At 40.2% G+C, this 22738-nt stretch overlaps 2 protein-coding genes across 6 annotated transcripts in view; both read left to right on the top strand.

The window, feature by feature from the left end:
- LOC130918929 (gastrula zinc finger protein XlCGF8.2DB-like) overlaps window positions 1–3232 on the top strand; it is a 37944-nt gene extending 34712 nt beyond the window's left edge. For all 5 annotated transcript variants that reach the window (XM_057841211.1, XM_057841230.1, XM_057841191.1 and 2 more), the window contains one exon: window positions 1464–3232. In XM_057841211.1, coding sequence (XP_057697194.1) covers window positions 1464–2597 — 1134 coding nt within the window. In that variant the 3' untranslated portion in view covers window positions 2598–3232. The remainder of the gene's footprint in view (window positions 1–1463) is intronic.
- An 8582-nt stretch (window positions 3233–11814) lies between these two features.
- On the top strand, window positions 11815–20412 carry LOC130918875 (gastrula zinc finger protein XlCGF28.1-like). Its single transcript, XM_057841063.1, has 3 exons — window positions 11815–11908; window positions 12159–12275; window positions 18808–20412. Exons 2-3 carry the CDS (start codon window positions 12159–12161, stop codon window positions 19933–19935), a joined length of 1245 nt encoding a protein of 414 aa, XP_057697046.1. The 5' UTR covers window positions 11815–11908; the 3' UTR covers window positions 19936–20412.
- Window positions 20413–22738: the final 2326 nt, after the last annotated feature.

Raw genomic sequence — 22738 nt, 5'->3', positions numbered from 1 at the left:
ATTCTGCATGTTTCAAAGTCGCTCGCGCAATCCAACCGGTGTTCATGCCTCCTTTTCCTTAGTTTGCGCCTAGCTCGGCAATTTATTAAAAATGTTCACATTCGGTTCGTCCTTCTTGACATCACAACGGATCTTGGGATATGTAGTCTTTTGTGCTGCTTTCGGTTTTGAAAAAGGACAAGAAATGATGGAAATATGGTGATAGATACATGGTCCATACAGCGTTTTAATGCATATTTATGAGTGCAATAAAACTATAAAACTCAAATGACATTATCTCCCATTTTTCTTGGTCGATTGACTTAAATAAAAACTGGCTTGTACATCTACTTCCGCACTTTCAAATGAGACCAACCAGCGGCACGTGGGTGACGTAATTACAGCGTGACGAAGCTTCAAAGACGACATGTGTAAACGCGTCGCTGCCGACACGTTCGGTGTTAAAGGGTTAAATAACTGCACTTTATTGTTGTCTGTCACTGGAGTTTTATTATCAATCCCATCCAACAAAATGACGGTCTATAGTAAGCTTTATTTTTTTCATAAAAAAATAAAACAACATTGGTATGAAATTTTGTTGTTTAATCTTTTTTTAATGTTTGAAATACTGTACGAACACACACAACTAATGTTTACTATCATATCGTTTTCACTCTGTATCGAAACGTATCCTTCTTAAACTGTATCCAATCGAATCGCTCGGCCTTAAAAATGTATCGCTTTTGAATCGAATCGAAACCTGTGTATCTAGATATATCGAATCGGCCTCATGCCAGAGATTCCCAACCCTAGAATTAACCCTTTAAATACCGCCTAAAATTCAAAATAACTATCCAAAACCCCAGAATAGATGACATTGTACTGTCCTCGCCAAGATGTTGGAGAGAAGTCCATGTGGTTTCCTGACTTTATTCAGCTACTCATGACATCAACACGTGCAGAATGAAACACAAATAAAAATTCAATGAAATCAGTTCGTCAATAATAGCAATTCAAATTTTGATAACTCGCTGCTAATACAGCAATAACATTAAACACAAACGATTAGCACATATCAGCATCCACACATCATTAAAAAAAAAAAAAAATCACATCAACTCGCCCAAAGTATTCGACCACAATTGAAAACGCACAAGAAACTGTACAAAAGGTGTTGCCTCTGGATGCTTCGAAAGTAACAAATGTGCGCGCAGGGCCTTTCCTCTCTCACACTCGGCTTCTTCGTGGGCGCAAATGGTGTGTGTGTGTGCCTCGCGTGCGGAAGTACTACCTGCCCTACATTTCCTACGCCAAAGTAAAAGCATGCATCACAAAACAAAAGTCAACATGATAAAAAAAAAGACTGGAGACTCCAGCGTCCTAAAGTTGAAATTACATCAGTCGGGTTCGTCGTAACCCGGGGACTACCTGTTTTTCTTCTGGCGTCAGCAAATCACGTGATTTTTTTTTCCCCCTCCATCCAGAGTCCCGCAGACGTCACTGTAGAAGATCTTCACCCTGAGAAGCACAATCCCGTCCACGTTAAACAGAAGGAGGAGCCTAACATGCCTTTGATCAAACAGGAGGCGGAGCCAGAGACCTCTGACATCAAAGAAGAAAAACAGGAAATTGAAATCCTCAATTTTCCAATGGGTGTCGGTGTGAAGAGCGAAGAAGACGAAGGACCAAGCGAAGAGAGCGGAGCAGCGAACCCTTTGAGCGACAGCTCATTTCAGTACCAGATAACAAAAGGAGAGCAACCGGACGACCTCTTAGCTCCGCTTTCGGACAGCGATGACTTAACGTCACATTCTTCTGACTTTAATACTGATGAGGAGGAGGAGGATGACTTTGACCAAAACGCTTCAAAATCCTTAGACAAGTCATCATTTAAAAGAGACGCAATGGCAGGCGTGGTTGTGAAAAGTTTTCCCTGCTCACTTTGTGATAAAATATTTCCTTGGAAATGCTCCTTAAAGGCACACATGCGTAGACACACTGGAGAGAAGCCTTTTGCCTGCACACTTTGTGGTAAAAGATGCACCCATAAAGGAGGTTTAAATTATCACATAAGAACACACACTGGAGAGAAGCCTTTTGCCTGCACACTTTGTGATAAAAGATATTTCGATAACAGTGGTTTAAAGAGACACACAAGAACACACACTGGTGAGAAGCCTTTTGCCTGCACACTTTGTGGTAAAAGTTTCACATATCAGCAACATTTAAACATTCACACAAGAACCCACACTGGAGAGAAACCTTTTGCCTGCACATTTTGTGGTAAAAGATGCACCCATAAAGGAGGTTTAAATTATCACATAAGAACACACACCGGAGAGAAGCCTTATGCCTGCACACTTTGTGATAAAAAATACTTCACGAAGGCACATTTAAACTATCACACAAGAACACACACTGGAGAGAAGCCTTATGCCTGCACACTTTGTGATAAAAAATACTCCACAAAGGAAAATTTAAACTATCACACAAGAACACACACTGGAGAAAAGCCGTTTCCATGCTCACTTTGCGGTAAACGATTTGCTCAGAAAGGACATTTAGTAAGCCACGCAAGTAGCCACACTGAGGAAAAACCTTTGAATTCTAGCGTGTGACAAAATATTCTGATTCCTGCATTTACAATGGAAAAAGTATTTCAATTTCATTATTCGGTTTCTCACGAGCCTCTTTTGAAAAAGTTGTTCATGATTTTTCAGGTGCTGTTCTTTTTTTACAACTATCCAATTCATATATGGCGGAACACACAGACAAGGTTGAAATGGTAGTTTCTGCTCTTGCACCCCTCTTTAAAATAAACTGCTGTATTTTAACCCAAAACAACTGTTGTGTTTAATAGAACGATACGTCTATATGCTGCCATAGCAGAATCATGGCGCATTAAGCCCCCGAACTATTTTTAATACTGTATGTCCGTTTTACCTTGGAAACCCCCGTTTACAGATGTCGTGCAACCGCTTTTGTTTCAACCCAGCCAAAAAAAGAAGGCAGGTAAGTAGATTTATTGTTCGAAATGTCTGTCATTTTTAGCTGAGAATTAATTGATGTCTAATGTTTAGTAAAAAAACGACTTTAAAAAATTATTCACTTGTATATTTTAAACTTTTAAACAACTTGCGTCACAATGAAAAAAATTGTTTGTAAATCAGTCACGGATATCTATCTACCTTATAACTCGCTTAATTGTAATTTTTTTTGTTCGTCACATTTTCTCCGATATGTTAGATGATAATCGATCCAAACAAAAATGGGGGGGGGGGGGGGGGGGCATTTAAAAGGGGAACTATATGAAAAAGAAAATCTCTACCACTCCTTGATGTCTGCGATTTCTGCATTGCGACCCTTATTATATTACCATGTTTCACCCATTGGTACAGTACATTGGATAAAGGGGGTGGCATGGCTTAGTGGTAGCGTAGTTGTCCCCCAAACCACAGGTAGTGGGTTCGATTCTCTGCCCTGATGAACTCGTCTAAGTGTCCTTGAGCAAGATACTGAACCCCACGTTGCTCCTGGTGCTGCGTCACCAGTAGGTAGATGGCGAGATAGTGTAAAGCGCTTTGAGCTCCTTGAAAGGTGGAAAAGCGCTATATAAGTATAACACCATTTATCATAAAGTCAGTGTATACATTTACGAAATATTCAAATTCTGAGCCTTCAAATTGAGGTATTTGTAGTGATGACTAGAATTCGGATATGTTGATCATATTTATTGAATATTTTTTTGACTCCAGTGATCAGGTGAAGTGATGAAATTTCCTAACGCTTGATCTTACGCTGAAGTTTCAGCACTTGAACGTTTCTACTTCCGGTTCACTTGACGCAACCGCTATGTACCCATCTGGGGCTCGAATTTATTGAATATTTTTTTGACTCCAGTGATCAGGTGAAGGAGGTCTATACCCTGCGCCGCTCGTCTCAGGCTGCGGTCCAATCACTGTTTGAGTTGCCCTCGCTCACTTGCCCTGAGCACTTGCTATGACGTCACACTGAGGCCACTTGGAGGGTGGAGAGATAGTGGGCGGAGGGGGAGCGAAAGACGTAAATGGAACACACCTGCCCTCGTTCACTCACAGGCAAGAAAATCATGGAACAACCACAAGGTGTTGGAGTAGCACTATACTGCCTATTTCAAATCAGTAGCGCCTCCAGAAATTCTTCATAGGGGTGGCCAAATGGGGCCACTTAAAACCTTGGGGTGGCACACCAAAAGAATAAAAGCCATAATATCAGGTTTTTACTGTGTTGTAGTCTTAAACAGGCCAGTAGAAAGTTGTCAGGAAGACTTCAAGACACACCTTCTGATTACTTTTGTTGATGGTGTTATATTGTTTATTGTATACCATTATATTGTGTTAATGTACATAGTCCATAATAGTCCAGTAAAAATTTTGAGTTCCGCAGCTATTACAATCTGACATTATTCTGGCGAGTGGGGTGACCAGTGGGGTAGTCAACAAATTCATTGGGGGGAACCGTGGCCAGGCTTCGCCACCCTCTGGTGGCACCATTATTCCACATGCACAAAATATACTGCAACTCATGTCAATAAGCCGGAGAAGTATTCCGCGCTTGATGGCAATATGTTGGTACCTGGGAATTATCAGAACTGTAGGTTTTGTATGAAATTTTATTTGGGCATTTCATTATTTATTTGTCTATACCTTACCATCTGTAAACATATTTGTTGTTCAAATACATTTAACCTATTTGAAGTTTAAGTTCAGTCACAAAGCCATTTGATTGACAACCATTCCTTTCATTAAAAGCAAAATAGAAAAGGCAAGCGAAATAGAAACATCAATGACAAAAATTGTCATTGTTTTTTCCTTTTCTCACCGACAAAAGTGAAAGTCAATAAAAAGTAACTTTAGTCTTTATTCATGTATTTCTCTTCATGTTTATTTATTTATTTTGGCACTCCTGTGATTCCATACGTCCTGCCATAACTGCCACATAGTCTAATTTTAATTTTTTTTTATTTATTAACAACAATGATAAATTTGACGATTCCAAAGGCAGTTTGGTATCACATTCAAACACCGTGCTGGCTCCTCCATTCATTTTCTTCTTCTTTGGTGGTAAATAGACAGCAGCCAATGGTAATTTAGCTTCATTATCACTACTGCATGGACATATTTTCCGTGTACCCATGCAATGTATTGTGGGATACAGGGAGCTCCGGAGTGACCATCGTTTTTCACTCGATCACTGAGCCCTCTGAGGGTCCATCTCACCAAGTTCACCCAATCTCCAAGAGTCTGGCTGCAGCCCGCCTCTCTCAGTACCCTGCGCCGCTCGTCTCAGTACTCTCAGTCCTGATCCCGCAGACAAGAAATGACGCAATATCGCAGCTCTCAGTTTCCTCAGACCGGAAATGACAACATAAAGCGGCGCTCAAGCTCCGAGCTTCTGGTTTTATCGTTGCAAGTTGGAGCACTGTGATATTTTGTGCCTGCAGGAAACTTATCTGGCTAAGCAAGACTTAAAAGGGCTAAATACGCTCAATGATAACTTTCATGGCGCTGGCGAGTCCTCCACTGATCTCATTTTGGGCATAAGAAGGGGCAGAATACCTGGCGGTGTGGCGGTTTTATGGAACAAAAGACTGGACTCTGTGGTTAATGTTATTAGACTTGGGGTAGATTGGTGCATTGCTGTACACCTGTCTGACAAGGAACTTCTCATTTTAAATGTTTATACCCCATATGAATGTCGGGATAATGTTGATGATTATATGGATAAGATGGCATTTATTCTTTTCTATTGAATGCGCAATACACTAATATTTTTATAGTTGGGGATTTTAATGCTGACATTTCAGATAGCGGCTCCTTGTTTGCTAACCACATGAATCATCTCTGTAGGGATAATGGGTTGGTTCTATCCAGTAGGGAGCTCCTGCCTTCCGGCAGCTACACCCATATAAGTGAGGCATGGCACACTACATCATGGCTAGATCATTGTACAGTGCCTTGCAAAAGTATTCGGCCCCCTTGAACCTTGCAACCTTTCGCCACATTTCAGGCTTCAAATATAAAGATATAAATTTTTAATTTTTTGTCAAGAATCAACAACAAGTGGGACACAATCGTGAAGTGGAACAAAATTTATTGGATAATTTAAAGTTTTTTAACAAATAAAAAACTGAAAAGTGGGGCGTGCAATATTATTCGGCCCCCTTGCGTTAATACTTTGTAGCGCCACCTTTTGCTCCAATTACAGCTGCAAGTCACTTGGGGTATGTTTCTATCAGTTTTGCACATCGAGAGACTGACATTCTTGCCCATTCTTCCTTGCAAAACAGCTCGAGCTCAGTGAGGTTGGATGGAGAGTGTTTGTGAACAGCAGTCTTCAGCTCTTTCCACAGATTCTCGATTGGATTCAGGTCTGGACTTTGACTTGGCCATTCTAACACCTGGATACGTTTATTTTTGAACCATTCCATTGTAGATTTGGCTTTATGTTTTGGATCATGGTCCTGTTGGAAGATAAATCTCCGTCCCAGTCTCAGGTCTTGTGCAGATACCAACAGGTTTTCTTCCAGAATGTTCCTGTATTTGGCTGCATCCATCTTCCCGTCAATTTTAACCATCTTCCCTGTCCCTGCTGAAGAAAAGCAGGCCCAAACCATGATGCTGCCACCACCATGTTTGACAGTGGGGATGGTGTGTTCAGGGTGATGAGCTGTGTTGCTTTTACGCCAAACATATCGTTTTGCATTGTGGCCAAAAAGTTCAATTTTGGTTTCATCTGACCAGAGCACCTTCTTCCAAATGTTTGGTGTGTCTCCCAGGTGGCTTGTGGCAAACTTTAAACGAGACTTTTTATGGATATCTTTGAGAAATGGCTTTCTTCTTGCCACTCTTCCATAAAGGCCAGATTTGTGCAGTGTACGACTGATTGTTGTCCTATGGACAGACTCTCCCACCTCAGCTGTAGATCTCTGCAGTTCATCCAGAGTGATCATGGGCCTCTTGGCTGCATCTCTGATCAGTTTTCTCCTTGTTTGAGAAGAAAGTTTGGAAGGACGGCCGGGTCTTGGTAGATTTGCAGTGGTCTGATGCTCCTTCCATTTCAATATGATGGCTTGCACAGTGCTCCTTGAGATGTTTAAAGCTTGGGAAATCTTTTTGTATCCAAATCCGGCTTTAAACTTCTCCACAACAGTATCTCGGACCTGCCTGGTGTGTTCCTTGGTTTTCATAATGCTCTCTGCACTTTAAACAGAACCCTGAGACTATCACAGAGCAGGTGCATTTATACGGAGACTTGATTACACACAGGTGGATTCTATTTATCATCATCGGTCATTTAGGACAACAGTGGATCATTCAGAGATCCTCACTGAACTTCTGGAGTGAGTTTGTTGCACTGAAAGTAAAGGGGCCGAATAATATTGCACGCCCCACTTTTCAGTTTTTTATTTGTTAAAGAAGTTTAAATTATCCAATAAATGTTTCGCTTCACGATTGTGTCCCACTTGTTGTTGATTCTTGACAAAAAAATTTAATTTCATATCTTTATGTTTGAAGCCTGAAATGCGGCGAAAGGTTGCAAGATTCAAGGGGGCCGAATACTTTTGCAAGGCACTGTATATCAACAGTGGATGCTCACACGTCATTGCCACAGATAGAAATTTTATATAACATGTCTGCCTCAGATCACATACCTGTGAAGATGGTTATAAGTTTTGCTAATGTTCCGAATACTGTTAAAGCGAAAAGAAATTTTAACCCAGATCTGGTAGTCTGGTCTTCTCTTTCTGACGATGACATTACTTCCTATACTTCCGACACCGATGTACTGCTGAGCAACTTAAATCTGCCCAAGCAAGCAGTCATGTGTAGAAACAATAACTGCTGTGATCCGTCATAAAACAGATGTCATGGAAATGTATAATCACATTGTGTCAGCACTACTTGCTGCCAGTAAACCCCTTAGTACGCATAGAAGGAGGAATAGAATTAGGCCTGGCTGGAACACTTATGTCGCTGAATTTTATGTAGAAGCCTGTGAAGCTACCAAGGCTTGGGCTTTGGCAGGTAGACCCAGGCAGGGCCCCATATTTGAATATAAGAAGTGTACGAATGCAAAATTTAAATATGCTCTACGGTACATCAAAAAGAACGAACAAACATTGAGGGCTGTCTCCATGGCCAAGAAGTTATTTTGTAACAACACTAAAGCCTTTTGGAAGGAGGTGAGGCTTGCTACTAATTGCAAACCCTGCTTGCCTTGCTCGATTGATGGCTTCTCAGGTGCTAATGCAATTGCTGCTTTTTGGCAAAAGCATTACGAAAATCTTTTTAACTGTGTACCAACTGAACACTATCAAGTGAGCAATGTCAAAGAGGTGTGCACAATTCAGACCCATGAGGTGTTTCACGTCATTAAAAACTTATCAGTTAATAGGTCCACAGGTATGGATTCTATATCTGCCGAACATCTTATGCATGCTAGTCCGAGGCTAGTTCCGCTTCTTGCACTCTGCTTTACTTCCTTTATGGTTCACGGCTGTCTTCCCGACTCTATGATGTCGGTGATGCTGGTCCCTGTCATCAAGGATAAAGCAGGGAAAGTAAGCAGCTCGGACAATTACAGACCTATCGTCCTTGCTAGTGTTCTCTCTAAGGTATTTGAACTCCTCATGCTGGAGAGAGTTAGTACATTAATAAGCTCTTCAGATAATCAGTTTGGCTTTAAACCTAGGCATGGCACAGACATGTCTATTTATGTTTTAAAAGAATTGGTCAACTCCTATTTGAGGAAAAACTCGTCTATGTTTATGTGTTTTCTAGACGCTTCCAAAGCCTTTGATCGTGTAAACCACGGGAAGTTGTTTAGGAAATTAAGCCAAGCGGGAGTTCCCAATGACATCATAAGAATTATTTTATATTGGTACACTCATCAAACTATGCAGGTTGAGTGGGACGGCTGTATGTCTGCCCCCTTCCAAGTTAGCAATGGGGTCAGACAGGGGAGCATTGCATCTCCAATTTTATTCAATTTTTGTATGAATGACCTGTCAAAATTATTAAATAAGTGTAGAAATTGCTGCATGGTTGGTGGCTTGGTGGTCAACCATCTAATGTATGCAGATGATTGTGTGCTACTTAGCCCAACCTCAGCAGGTCTACAGCAGCTACTCAATGTGTGTTCAGGGTATGGGGAGTTACACAACATTAAATACAATGAATCAAAGAGTGTCATTATGATTTTATGGAACCAAATAGGACAAACGTTGGGTTTTCCCTAATTTTAAATTGTCTGGTCAAATTTTAAAGTCCTGTAGTCAGGTAAAATACCTTGGTCATCTGCTCACGGACACTCTGACTGACAACGAGGACATATTGCAACAGTGTCACTCATTATATGTCCAAGCCAATGTTCTCTCTCGAAAATTTGGTCCATGCTCTGATGAGGTCAAGCTCGCCCTGTTCAAGGCTTATTGTACTCCCCTCTACACTGCGCATCTGTGGTCAAATTACACTAAGATAAGTTTTCAGAGACTGCAAGTGGCATACAATGATTCTTTGAGAATCTTGCTGAAAAGACCCAGATGGTGCAGTGCCTCTGAAATGTTTGTATCTGCTCGGGTGAATACTCTCCAGGCCCTTCTAAGGGTGCTAATGTTTAATTTTATTTATCGTCTGAAATGTTTTGAAAATGTGATTGTCTGGGGCCTGACAAACATTTTGCATAGTTCTACTCGCTTCTTGTCACTGTTCTGGAAGCACTGGAATAGGTGCCTTTCAAAACTGGGCCAATAGATGGCCTAATTTTTGTATCACTGTAGTTTACCTTCTTTTATTGTTATGTTGTTTTTAATTTTGTATGGTTCGTTCCCTTGTATTGTGTGGTTGTGGCTTGGACCTTGAGTCTGTTAATAAATTTATCTATCTATCTATCTATCTATCTATCTATCTATCTATCTATCTATCTATCTATCTATCTATCTATCTATCTATCTATCTATCTATCTATCTATCTATCTATCTATCTATCTATCTATCTATCTATCTATCTATCTATCTATCTATCTATCTATCTATCTATCTATCCGCTGCCATAGCAGAATAATGGCGCATTAGGCCCCCAAACTATTTCTAATATGTCCGTTTTACCCTGGAAACCCCCGTTTACAGATGTCGTGCAACCGCTTTTGTTTCAACCCAGCCAAAAAAAAGAAGGCAGGTAAGTAGATTTATTATACGAAATGTCTGTCATTTTTAGCTTAGAATCATTAATTGATGTCTAACATTTAGTTAAAAAAAAAAAAAAAAAAAAAACGACTTTAAAAAATTATTCACTTGTATATTTTAAACTTTTAAACAAATTTCGTCACAATGAAAAAAATGGGTGTCTGTAAATCAGTCACAGATATCTACCTTATAACTGTCGCTTAATTGTATTTTTTTTGTTAGTCACATTTTCTACGATATGTTGGATGATAATCGATCCAATCAAAAAGGGGGGGGGGGGTCATTTAAAAGGGGAACTAGATGAAAAAATCTCTACCACTCCTTGATGTCTGCGATATATGCATCGCGACCCGTTATATTACCATGTTTTACATTCTGAGCCTTCAAATTGAGGTATTGATAGTGATGACTAGAAATTGTATATGTTGATCATATTGATTGATTTTTTTTTTTTTACTCGAGTGACCAGGTGAAGTGATGGAATGGCGTACCGCACGCAGGCTCTTTTTAGACCGTGACGTCGCATCGTAGAGCGGAAGTAAAGCCGAAGTGGGACATTGTAGACCCGCCCTCGCATAGACCCAACGTAAAAAGCGCTACTTTTCTCCGGTAATCTTTCAAAAACGAACATGCCGATCACGCATTGCTTTTTTGGAACTTGTAGAAACGACTCTAGACATTACGACGTTTTCTTCATACGTTTCCGGAAACCAAAAACTCGGGAGTAAAAAATGTGAAGACCGAATCAACTTGCGCGGACTTTAACACCAGCTCGGTGAATCCATTCACATTTCATATGCAGTAAACATTATGTTGGGTTGGCATGGTCTTTCAGAGGATAAAGAGGTAAGCCATTTTTATATTTTTAACTTATTTTTTTAGCGTAATGTTGTGCCGTACTGCTTCTGTCTGACAATGAATGACCAGAAAAGAATTACAATGGTATCTGACTGCCACTGTTACAGTTTCTGTTATATATATTGTATATAAAAAAACAACTTTAGTAAGGGGGAAGTGTAAATAACACATCTTAATTCTATACTTTATCAATTAAAAAATTAAGTGTTGGTTGGCTGTCACTGAGTAGCATTTGCGATCGCTACACAAAGCTAACTAAATTACCCCCAAGAACGGTAAGAGACGTAGGACAACCAGAGGATATATAAGAAAGACAGGGCTGATGGTAAAGGATAGCTTGTTGAAACAGGAGAATGTCATTGTCAGTCGCGTCAATAAAAAAGCTAAAGCTATGCTTAGGTCGGCTCGTTTTTTTCATCTCTTTCAGCCTTCGACACTCAAGCCATCTCTTTAACTCAACATTTTTATGTTCTTCCACATCTTTGCCAGTGAATTTGGCACCAGGCACATCATTTTCGAAGAGAATTGGTAGATTTAGCTCTGTAAACATCTCCTTCGTACACGATTTCCATTCATTTCCTATTAGGGACAAACGGTGACTTGTCCCTACTTAGCAACGGTAGCTAATGTCATGAATATCAATGAGCGGAAGTGACGTGTTGCTTGCAGTAGGCATTTCCAGGGCTCTGGCCATTTCCAAACGCTTCTTACGCTGAAGTTTCAGCACTTGAACGTTTCTACTTCCGGTTCACTTGACCTAACCTCTTGGTACCCATCCGGGGCTTGCTGTTTTTTCGTGTTCCATTCTCCAAACCAAACGACCTCCTTCAAAGCAATTTAATTGGGTAAGTACCGAAGAGAGAATTTAATGGACTAAAAAGTCTCATTTTAAAGCATAATGGAAGTCGTTCAGCTTTATGTTGAAGCTTCGCAGGCTCACTTAACTTAGTTTAGCTTAGCTCGCTAGCTAAGACACGTTAACGCATTCCGACTGCTTTGACTTCACTTTCGATTTGCAAAGTTTGTTTTCAGGAAAAATCGATCGGTTGACATGAGCGTTTAATTGTATGATACACTTCTCGACTTGTCTTTAAGATGCGACAAATTACTACTGACTGGTGGCCAACACAATCCCAAACATCAAGTCAAAGAGTAGAAATGAGGAGAGGATATCCAGGTCACGACGAACAACTGAAACAAAAGAAAATGAAGGTAAGGTCATGAAATTAGTTGTATTTTTCATGCAACATCAGACTTTGTTTTGTTGTGATTGTTACTGTAGGGAAGTACTTCTCAAATAGTGAGGCGGTCCCCCGCCCCCCCCCCCCCCAACCAGGGGGGCAGAGCGATGCAGGGGGTGGTCTCTGTGACCTCAGGGAACATACTTTTTGCCGTACTTGAATTAAGTGTATTTGCACATCCACTTAGTGGATGGTAGTGACACTCTCACGTTCAGAGTGTGCGCAGTATTTTTGAACCAAACAAGAGCACACAGCAAAGAGATATGAAGAGCTGTGCGCCGTTTTTGCCCGGGCTCCCGCAGCGACCCACTGTCTTCTCCAGTTCTCATGTGTCTGCCCGAGAAGCGCCATGTTTGCCTTGGGAGCGTCGCGACGACCGCCCTCACCTCCAGTTCTCCCGGCTGGTGAGAATGCGCGGGAGATGAGAACAGACTCCTCTGTTTACTGTGTCCAATAATGTTTGTAACGAACAGCGAGAAGCCAACTCAATTAGGATGCCACTAAAAGAAATTAGAATCGTATCTCAATGATAAGCTTCTTGATTGGTTTTTAGCGAAACCATGCCGAATGTTGTAATATTGCTGACAATCTTCCCGTTTTGTCAGTGTTAGATCAGTAAACCAGCGAGCACTGAAGCATGCTCAGTGCAAAATAACCTCACACTATTGTAAAGGAGCCGATACAGCCTACAGTAAAAATATAAACTGTCCCTCTGTCCTATGACAGTGTTGTTTTTTTTTTCCCAAGCATTTTCATTCTTTTGGTCAAATTGCTAGGCATAATGTGCTCGTGAGTAAGCCTGTCGCAATATGCAATAATTCCATTTATCGCACGATAAATAAAAATAAAGGCGGTAATTTTTCCGCTGCGATTTATTGCCTCGCGTGCACGTGCGTGCGGCAGACGTGCTTTTAAAATGCATCTTCGTTTCTGCCAATCGTTCCCATTATATCCTATTGTTCAACGTATACCGGCCGCGTCAGTGCTTTGGATTGACTGCGGACCATCTCCGGCGTGCAATTGTTGTTGATGTGTGGGCGCTTCCGTCAGGGGTGACATTTCACGCGGTGCGGCTATTTTTCGGCACAACACCGGATATTTACAACTAAGTCCGCCAAAACATTGTTACTGACCGCTACGAACAACCACGCTTAGACAACGGACATGATGAACATTGAGTGGCAAATTAAGAGCGCGGTGCTTCAAACTCGTCCTGTTTATGAAAGTCGATTGTCATATGCTGATGTTGTGCAGTAATGAGCAGACGTTACTTCTGTGGCGTTTGCTAACTTTTTTAATGCACGCACACACTAGATATCATGAAATAGCAAACTAGATGTGCTACGTCCCATGCCATTGGCTACGTGAGCCCAGAGTGATTATGGGACACGTAGTCCATATACTACATCGATGAATGATAGACCGCCACGACTGAATGAATGGAAGTTAAGAAGGCCAAATCAATCCATACCAGTGACTATAGATAATGCTGCAAATATTATTATTATATAATGTAGTAAACCTAGCTGCTAAGAGAGCTATAGCAATCAACAGTGTGCCCCGTCTCACTTTACAAACAGTAAAGATTGTTCTCAGCACTTTTATGCTAAATTTCTTCAGATCAGTAAAAAGTAAGCACATAAATATTATGCACTAAAATGCATGTTTATATGATGGCAATTTAATTTTTGCTCGTTAGCAAAAAAAAAAAAAAAAACGAATCAAAAACTACAATTGTTTTTTTTTTTTTTTTTTTTTTTTTTTTTTTAGAGCATTAAATGTATTGAATCGGATCGAAAATCGTGTCCCCCGTATCGAAAATTGTACGAACCGTGACTTAACTGTATAGACCCTACCCACGTGACGTCACAACTCCGCTCTCCTGACTGGTGCCGCCCACTTGTCTGTCAACACATCGTGTTGACCTGTTACGGCTACGTACATTCCTCCTATTTACGGCGTGTTTTTCTGCTCGTTAACATTAATAATCAAAATGGTGAAGGCGTGTGTGGCGGTTGGTTGCAATAACAGAGAAGATAGACGGAGAAGACGGAGAGACTCGAAGTTCTACCGGATTCCGAGAGACCCGGAGAGAAGAGAGTGAGACGGGCTGCTGGAATTCGACGAGAAAACTGGGCTCCAAACGATTACCACAGATTATGTAGTAGTCATTTTATATCTGGTAAGATGCATTTAATATATATTTAGAGGGTTTTGGGCTGACAACCACAATTAAGATCATTGCTAGGCTAATCGCCGACAACATACACGTATGTATGTAGTGAGAGTGCTTTTGCTAAACCATATAAACATTAAAAGCCCTAGCTCCATTGACAAATGACATGAAATACATTAGACTTGACAGTGGATGTTAGCAAGAACAAAAGATTTTGAATTGAAAATTTCGTAACTCACCTTTCCAAGCACAAGATAGATTCCTGCCGAATTTTCGTGGACGTTTCACCCAACCAGCAACGAAGTATTTATAAGCGTCCAAGCTCTTGAAGTTTTTCAAATTTTCGTGAGAATAGGCTGATTTTGTGTGGACAAGATAATTGTAAATATCAGCGTAGCAGATGTCAGGCAGACAGGGCGAAGACAGTGGGTCGAAAAACATCGATTTGGGCATCAAATATGGATCTGGCGACTGTATAGAACGAAGCTTTTCCACATAACGCCTTTTATGCAACACATCCAGTGAGTTTACGGCATCAGAAAGCACTGGGTCTTCCATGAAATGCATTTTAAATTCCTCGATCAATTGAAACCAATGCTAATACAGAGACAAAATGACGGACAAGTGGGCGGAACCATACGTGGTTTTGTGACGTCTGTGGGTAGGGTCTATAGTTGCATGCCTATGGAACACCATTGCAGAAGCTATAACGGGAAGAGTTTTCATTTGCCAAAATGCTTAAGTTATTAAGTGCAATTTTATTATTTCTTTTTCTTGAAAAACACATTTATTCTGTGTTTCTGTGCGGTATTAATATTGTTGTCTTTTACTTAAGAGGCATGGTCTATTGTTTTTAGTTCTGATTTCTCAAAAAGTACTTTTGAATTTAAGAGTAAATTAGAGCTGAAACGAATACTCGAGTAACTCGAGTTTAAAAACTGATCCGAGTAATTTATTCACCTCGAGTAATCGTTTATTTTGACAGCTCTAAGCATCACGTTTTGCTTGGACTTAGGGCTGGGCGATATGGCCTTAAACATGTATCACGATAAATTGAGCAGATTTATCTCGATAACGATAAATGACGATAAATTCGCCCAAGCGGACTGTTATATAATTTGAAAATCTGAATCAATGCATGAAATACAGATTAACTATTTCTTGTTGATTTATTTACCAGCATTCAATTTGATATACTGTATTTAACAATTGTACATGCAGTCTAAACATTAAATTTATAAAAATTAGGGCTGTCAAAATTATCGCGTTAACTGGCGTTAATTTTTTTAATTAATCACGTTAAAATATTTGACGCAATTAACGCACTTGCCCAGCTCAGACATATTTAAATGTCACTAGAGTGAAAGGCCCACCTGTTAATTGTGTTTTGCGGAGTTTTGCTGCCCTCTGCTGGCGTTTGGGTGCGACTGATTTTATAGTGTAAGTAATTATTGCCATCAACAATGGCGGGCTACTAGTTTATTTTTTGATTGAAAATTTAACAAATTTTATTAAAACGAAAACATTAAGAGGGGTTTTAATATAAAATTTCTATAACTGATTTAGAACTGATTTATTGTTATAATAAACAAATACAGTCCTTATGTACCGCATGTTGAAAATATATATCCATCTTGCGTCTTATCTTTCCATTCCAACAATAATTTAGAGAAAAATATGGCATATTATATAGATGGTTTGAATTGCGATTAATTACGATTAATTAATTTTTAAGCTGTAATTAACTCGATTAAAAATTTTAATCGTTTGACAGCCCTAATAAAAATGTATTGTAAGCAATAAGAATTCAAGTATGAACATTCATAACAGCGTGTATGACTTGAACAATGTACATTGTCAAAATCAATATGCCTGTGCAAACATGTCATTGTAACACAAATGACTTGCAGCTTGAACAGTACACTTCAAAAAGACAACTTATTGTTAATGGCTGCTGTGATATAATTATTAAATACAAGTGTTTACTTTATGGTTTAAGGGGTTTTTTCCCCCCCAGTGCATTTTTTCATAAATGCACGCACAATAAAAATAGCTGGGGCCATTTCTCGGTCATTATAAGTTTCGCCGTTGGATTGTACTTTATGCAGAATTCTTTACCATCACAAAAGCTATCAGAGGAATCACACACACAGACAGATACAAAATAACGCCACATAGTAATTGCTAGATGCAGTCCGTGCCCAATCCACTCATTAAGTTCAGCCGTTTCGACAAGGTTAGAGCCTCTATCCGACTCCATAACGTTCATTTGTAGCGTTAGCCGCTAGCTAGCGTTAGCCTGGCTACCAGTAGAAAGCACTGAAAGCACCATCTCCTGAAATCGTGAGAACAAAGGAGGACAGCAGGTGAAAGCCCGTCTGGATGCCACCAAGAGTCTACTAAATGTCGGTTGAAAGTTTGGTGAACCTCCCTTAAGCCACACTCCATCACGTTTTGCTTGTAGCGTTAGCTGCTAGCGTTAGCTTACCGGGCTTTTGTTTGATTGGCTTCCTGATGATCACGTGACTCCCTACGTAAGCACATTCACTGCTTTCTTAAAGGGGAATGAACATAGACGAACAACACAGAATCAAAGCGGGATGAAAAGACTATTTTCTTGTTTTATTAATTTACCGAATTTACCGACATGGTCAAAATTACGTCGGTCATCGTTAAGAATTTCGGTGACGGTAAATTTTCGGTTAACCGCCCTGCTCTACTTGGACTACTTTTAATGCGGGACAACGCGCTGATGTCACGTGCGTAGAGGAAGAAGCAAAAAAAAACAAACAAAAAAAAACTTACTGCAACCGACAGCCGCTATAAACGACGCCAACATTGCTAAATATTAGCTCGCACGATGCTACGTTGGTAGGTAGCGTCTGATGAGTCTCATAGAGATCACATGTATGTTGAACTAGATGCGAAATGACAGACTCGGCTGCGTCTGGGCTGCGTTAGTAAACAGCCGCCATCTTAAAGCAGTAGAGCGCTAAGCGCTAATAAAGAGGGCTAAGCGCTAATAAATAAAGATTAACGTAACTGTCACTAACTCAAGTAACGTTAGCCCTGCGGAGGGCTAGGTTTCTATTAATTATGACCACTGTCGATGCATGGCTAACGTGTCTTACATACAGGCTTTAACATAACATAGCGTTGTGGAGTGATGAGGGTTTAAAATAAAAACTCAATAATGCTAACTATCAATTTTACGTTTTGAAAAAGGACAAGAAATGATTGAAATATAGACATAAAGAAATGATCCATGCAGCGTTTTAATGTTTTTTTGAGAGGACAAAAATGATCCATGCAGCGTTTTAATGTTTTTTTGAGAGGACAATAAAACTATAAAACTTAAATGACAATATCTCACGTTTTAGTTGGTCGATTGACTTCAAATAATAACGAGAGTAAACCGCAACTTCCGCACTTTAAAACGAGACTAACCAACGGCATGTGGGTGACGTAATTAAAACGTGGGGGCACTTCAAAGACGACGTGCGCTGTGGACGCGCCGGCGCGTCCTTCGACTTTCAAGGGTTAAACTGTATCCAATCGAATCGCTCGGCCTTAAAAATGTATCGCTTTTGAATCGAATCGAAACCTGTGTATCTAGATACATATCGAATCGGCTTCATGCCAGAGATTCCCAACCCTAGAATTAACCCTTTAAATACCGCCTAAAGTTCAAAATAACTATCCAAAACCCCAGAATAGACGACATTGTACTGTCCTCGCCAAGATGTTGGAGAGAAGTCCATGTGGTTTCCTGACTTTATTCAGCTACTCATGACATCAACACGTGCAGATGAAACAAAAATAAAAATTGAATGAAATCAGTTCATCGTCAATAATAGCAATTCAAATTTTGATAACTCGCTGCTAATACAGCAATAACAATAAACACAAACGATTAGCACGTATCAGCGTCCACACATCATTAAAAAAAAAAAATCACATCAACTCGCCCAAAGTATTCGACCACAATTGAAAACGCACAAGAAACTGTACAAACGGTGTTGCCTCTGGATGCTTCGAAAGTAACAAATGTGCGCGCAGGGTCTTTCCTCTCTCACACTCGGCTTCTTCGTGGGCGCAAATGGTGTGTGTGTGTGCCTCGCGTGCGGAAGTACTACCTGCCCTACATTTCCTACGCCAAAGTAAAAGCATGCATCACAAAACAAAAGTCAACATCATTAAAAAAAAGACTGGAGACTCCAGCGTCCTAAAGTTGAAATTACATCAGTCGGGTTCGTCGTAACCCGGGGACTACCTGTTTTTCTTCTGACGTCAGCAAATCACGTGATTTTTTTCCCCCTCCATCCAGAGTCCCGCAGACGTCACTGTAGAAGATCTTCACCCTGAGAAGCACAATCCCGTCCACGTTAAACAGAAGGAGGAGCCTAACATGCCTTTGATCAAACAGGAGGCAGAGCCAGAGACCTCTGACATCAAAGAAGAAAAACGGGAAATTGAAATCCTCAATTTTCCAATGGGTGTCGGTGTGAAGAGCGAAGAAGACGAAGGACCAAGCGAAGAGAGCGGAGCAGCGAACCCTTTGAGCGACAGCTCATTTCAGCACCAGACAACAAAAGGAGAGCAACCGGACGGCCTCTTAGCTCCGCTTTCGGACAGCGATGACTTAACGTCACATTCTTCTGACTTTAATACTGATGAGGAGGAGGAGGATGACTTTGACCAAAACGCTTCAAAATCCTTAGACAAGTCATCATTTAAAAGAGACGCAATGGAAGGCGTGGTTGTGAAAAGTTTTCCCTGCTCACTTTGTGATAAAATATTTCCTTGGAAATGCTCCTTAAAGGCACACATGCGTAGACACACTGGAGAGAAGCCTTTTGCCTGCACACTTTGTGATAAAAAATTCTTCAAGAAGGCAGATTTTAACCTTCACACAAGAACACACACTGGAGAGAAGCCTTTTGCCTGCACACTTTGCGATAAAAGATATTTCGATAGCAGTGGTTTAAAGAGACACACAAGAACACACACTGGAGAGAAGCCTTTTGCCTGCACACTTTGTGGTAAAAGTTTCACATATCAGCGACATTTAAACATTCACACAAGAACCCACACTGGAGAGAAACCTTTTGCCTGCACATTTTGTGGTAAAAGATGCACCCATAAAGGAGGTTTAAATTATCACATAAGAACACACACCGGAGAGAAGCCTTATGCCTGCACACTTTGTGATAAAAAATACTCCACGAAGGCAAATTTAAACTATCACACAAGAACACACACTGGAGAGAAGCCTTATACCTGCACACTTTGTGATAAAAAATACTCCACAAAGGAAAATTTAAACTATCACACAAGAACACACACTGGAGAAAAGCCGTTTCCATGCTCACTTTGCGGTAAACGATTTGCTCAGAAAGGACATTTAGTAAGCCACGCAAGTAGCCACACTGAGAAAAAAACCTTTGAATTCTAGCATGTGACAAAATATTCTGATTCCTGCATTTACAATAGAAAAAGCATTTCAATTTCATTATTCGGTTTCTCACGAGCCTCTTTTGAAAAAGTTGTTCATGATTTTTCAGGTGCTGTTCTTTTTTACAACTATCCAATTCATTTATGGCGGAACACACAGACAAGGTTGAAATGGCAGTTTCTGCTCTTGCACCCCTCTTTAAAATAAACTGCTGTATTTTAAGCCAAAACAACTGTTGTGTTTGATAGAACAATATGTCTATATGCTGCCATAGTAGAATCATGGCGCATTAAGCCCCTGAACTATTTTTAATACTGTATGTCCGTTTTACCCTGGAAACCCCCGTTTACAGATGTCGTGCAACCGCTTTTGTTTCAACCCAGCCAAAAAAAGAAGGCAGGTAAGTAGATTTATTGTTCGAAATGTCTGTCATTTTTAGCTGAGAATCAATTGATGTCTAATGTTTAGTAAAAAAAAAAAAAACGACTTAAAAAAATTATTCACTTGTATATTTTAAACTTTTAAACAACTTACGTCACAATGCAAAAAATGGTGTCTGTAAGTCAGTCGCGGATATATACCTTATAACTGTCGCTTAATTGTAATTTTTTTTGTTCGTCACATTTTCTCCGATATGTTAGATGATAAATAATCGATCCAAACAAAAATGGGGGGGCATTTAAAAGGGGAACTATATGAAAAAGAAAATCTCTACCACTCCTTGATGTCTGCAATTTCTGCATCGCGACCCTTATTATATTACTATGTTTCACCCATTGGTACAGTCCATTGGATAAAGTCAGTGTATACATTTACGAAATATTCAAATTCTGAGCCTTCAAATTGAGGTATTTATAGTGATGACTAGAATTCAGATATGTTGATCATTTTTATTGAATATCTTTTTGACTCCAGTGATCAGGTGAAGTGATGGCTGCTGTCCAATCACGATTTAAGTTGCCCTCGCTCACTTGCCCTGAGCACTTGCTACGACGTCACACTGAGGCCACTTGGAGGGTGTAGGGAAAGTGGGCGGAGGGGGAGCGAAAGACGTAAATGGAACACACCTGCCCTCGTTCACTCAGAGGCAAGAAAACCACAAGGTGTTGGAGTGGCGCTATACTGCCTATTTCAAATCAGTAGCGCCTCCAGAAATTCTTCATAGGGGTGGCCAAATGGGGCCACTTAAAACCTTGGGGTGGCACACGAAAAAAATAAAAGCCATAATTTCAGGTTTTTACTATGTTGTAGTCTTAAACAGGCCAGTAGAAAGTTGTCAGGAAGACTTCAAGACACACCTTCTGATTACTTTTGTTGATGGTGTTATATTGTTTATTGTATACTATTATATTGTGTTAATGTACATAGTCCATAATAGTCCAGTCAAAATTTTGAGTTCCGCAGCTACTACAATCTGACATTATTCTGGCGAGTGGGGTGACCAGTGGGGTAGTTATGGGGTCAGATTAGTCTCATAAGTACACACACTCATTTAACAGGTACACACACTCATTTAACAGGAAACACACACGTATTGTGGGATTCGTAAACACATAGCACGCGAAACACACATTGTGGGATTCGTAAACACATAGCACGCGAAACACACATTGTGGGATTCGTAAACACATAGCACGCGAAACACAAACACATTCATCAAATGTGTGAATTGTTTTACGCGCATTTGTAACGTGCTTCCAATTTCAAATTCCCACTTACGAGTGTGTTGATCGTTTTGATACCCGTCATGCGCAATTGAGAAGAGCACATGCATTTTTTTTAACTGGAGCCAGTCTTCAGCCAATCAGACGTCTTCTTCTTAAACAGCCAATCACAAGTGCCGGGCTGTTTCGTTACGTCACTGCTGTGCGCCTTCAAGTCCGGTGTACTGTCAAGTGACAAATGGGGAGCCTTTGTCGAAGTAGGAGCCCCGTTTTTGACAGCTCCTCAACTCGACCGCGGGGACTATCGATGCAAAGTGTCCCGTCGAACAAATGTAGCATACGTGTAGCATACGTTTAGTTAGGTCCTGCTACTGAATGTCGAAGCACTAATATTAAAGATTATAATTAGCATATTTTAGCAGGCTCATCAAGTCACACGTAATGATATTTTACTACGATTAGCATTTTTAATAGGCTTACGTCATTTAACGGTTTTGCCTTTCTCTGTCATTGACAGCTGAAGACGTCCCATCCATTTTGAGTGGGAGGACCTCCCATGCACTTCAAATGGATTGGATGTCAACTAGTGAAAAACTCATTGAACCGCTCAGCAGAGGGATGATGAGAGCAAGATTAGATGTCTAATACTGTACTATATGTGGCACATTTTTAACAGGCTTTTTGTCCGCTAAATAAGTCTTTTTAAGACTGCTTTCTCCATTTCAAGCATATTTGAAAGTCATACTGGGGAAAATTCAGACTTAAACCAGACTTCTTAATGTATGATTGTGATATCTATGCTTAAACCTATTAAAGACCATTTTAAAAGGAAAAAAAAAAAGACATTATAAGCCTGTTAAAAATGCTACCTACAGTGACAGTACTATTTAAAAGATGGTAGTCTATTACGGATATAAAAAATATATTTTTTGAAAGACTTGGAGCAACAGAGCTTAACCCTTTCTTGCCAAATGTATCACATTTGATACACTTAGGATTTCATGATTTTGAGACAAATTCAGAATTTAGAACTCTTTCCTCAAAAAAAAAAAAAAAAAAAATGGATGCAAGTCAACTCATGCATCTGCATGTTCCATGAGAAAAACAGGATTTAACAAGGAAAATAGATATTAGAGCGC

Source organism: Corythoichthys intestinalis, chromosome 1 (genome assembly GCF_030265065.1).
Source record: "Corythoichthys intestinalis isolate RoL2023-P3 chromosome 1, ASM3026506v1, whole genome shotgun sequence".
NCBI classification, from domain to species: domain Eukaryota; kingdom Metazoa; phylum Chordata; class Actinopteri; order Syngnathiformes; family Syngnathidae; genus Corythoichthys; species Corythoichthys intestinalis.
Note: the sequence above shows the minus strand (reverse complement) of the source record. Positions and strands in the feature narration are given on the sequence as shown.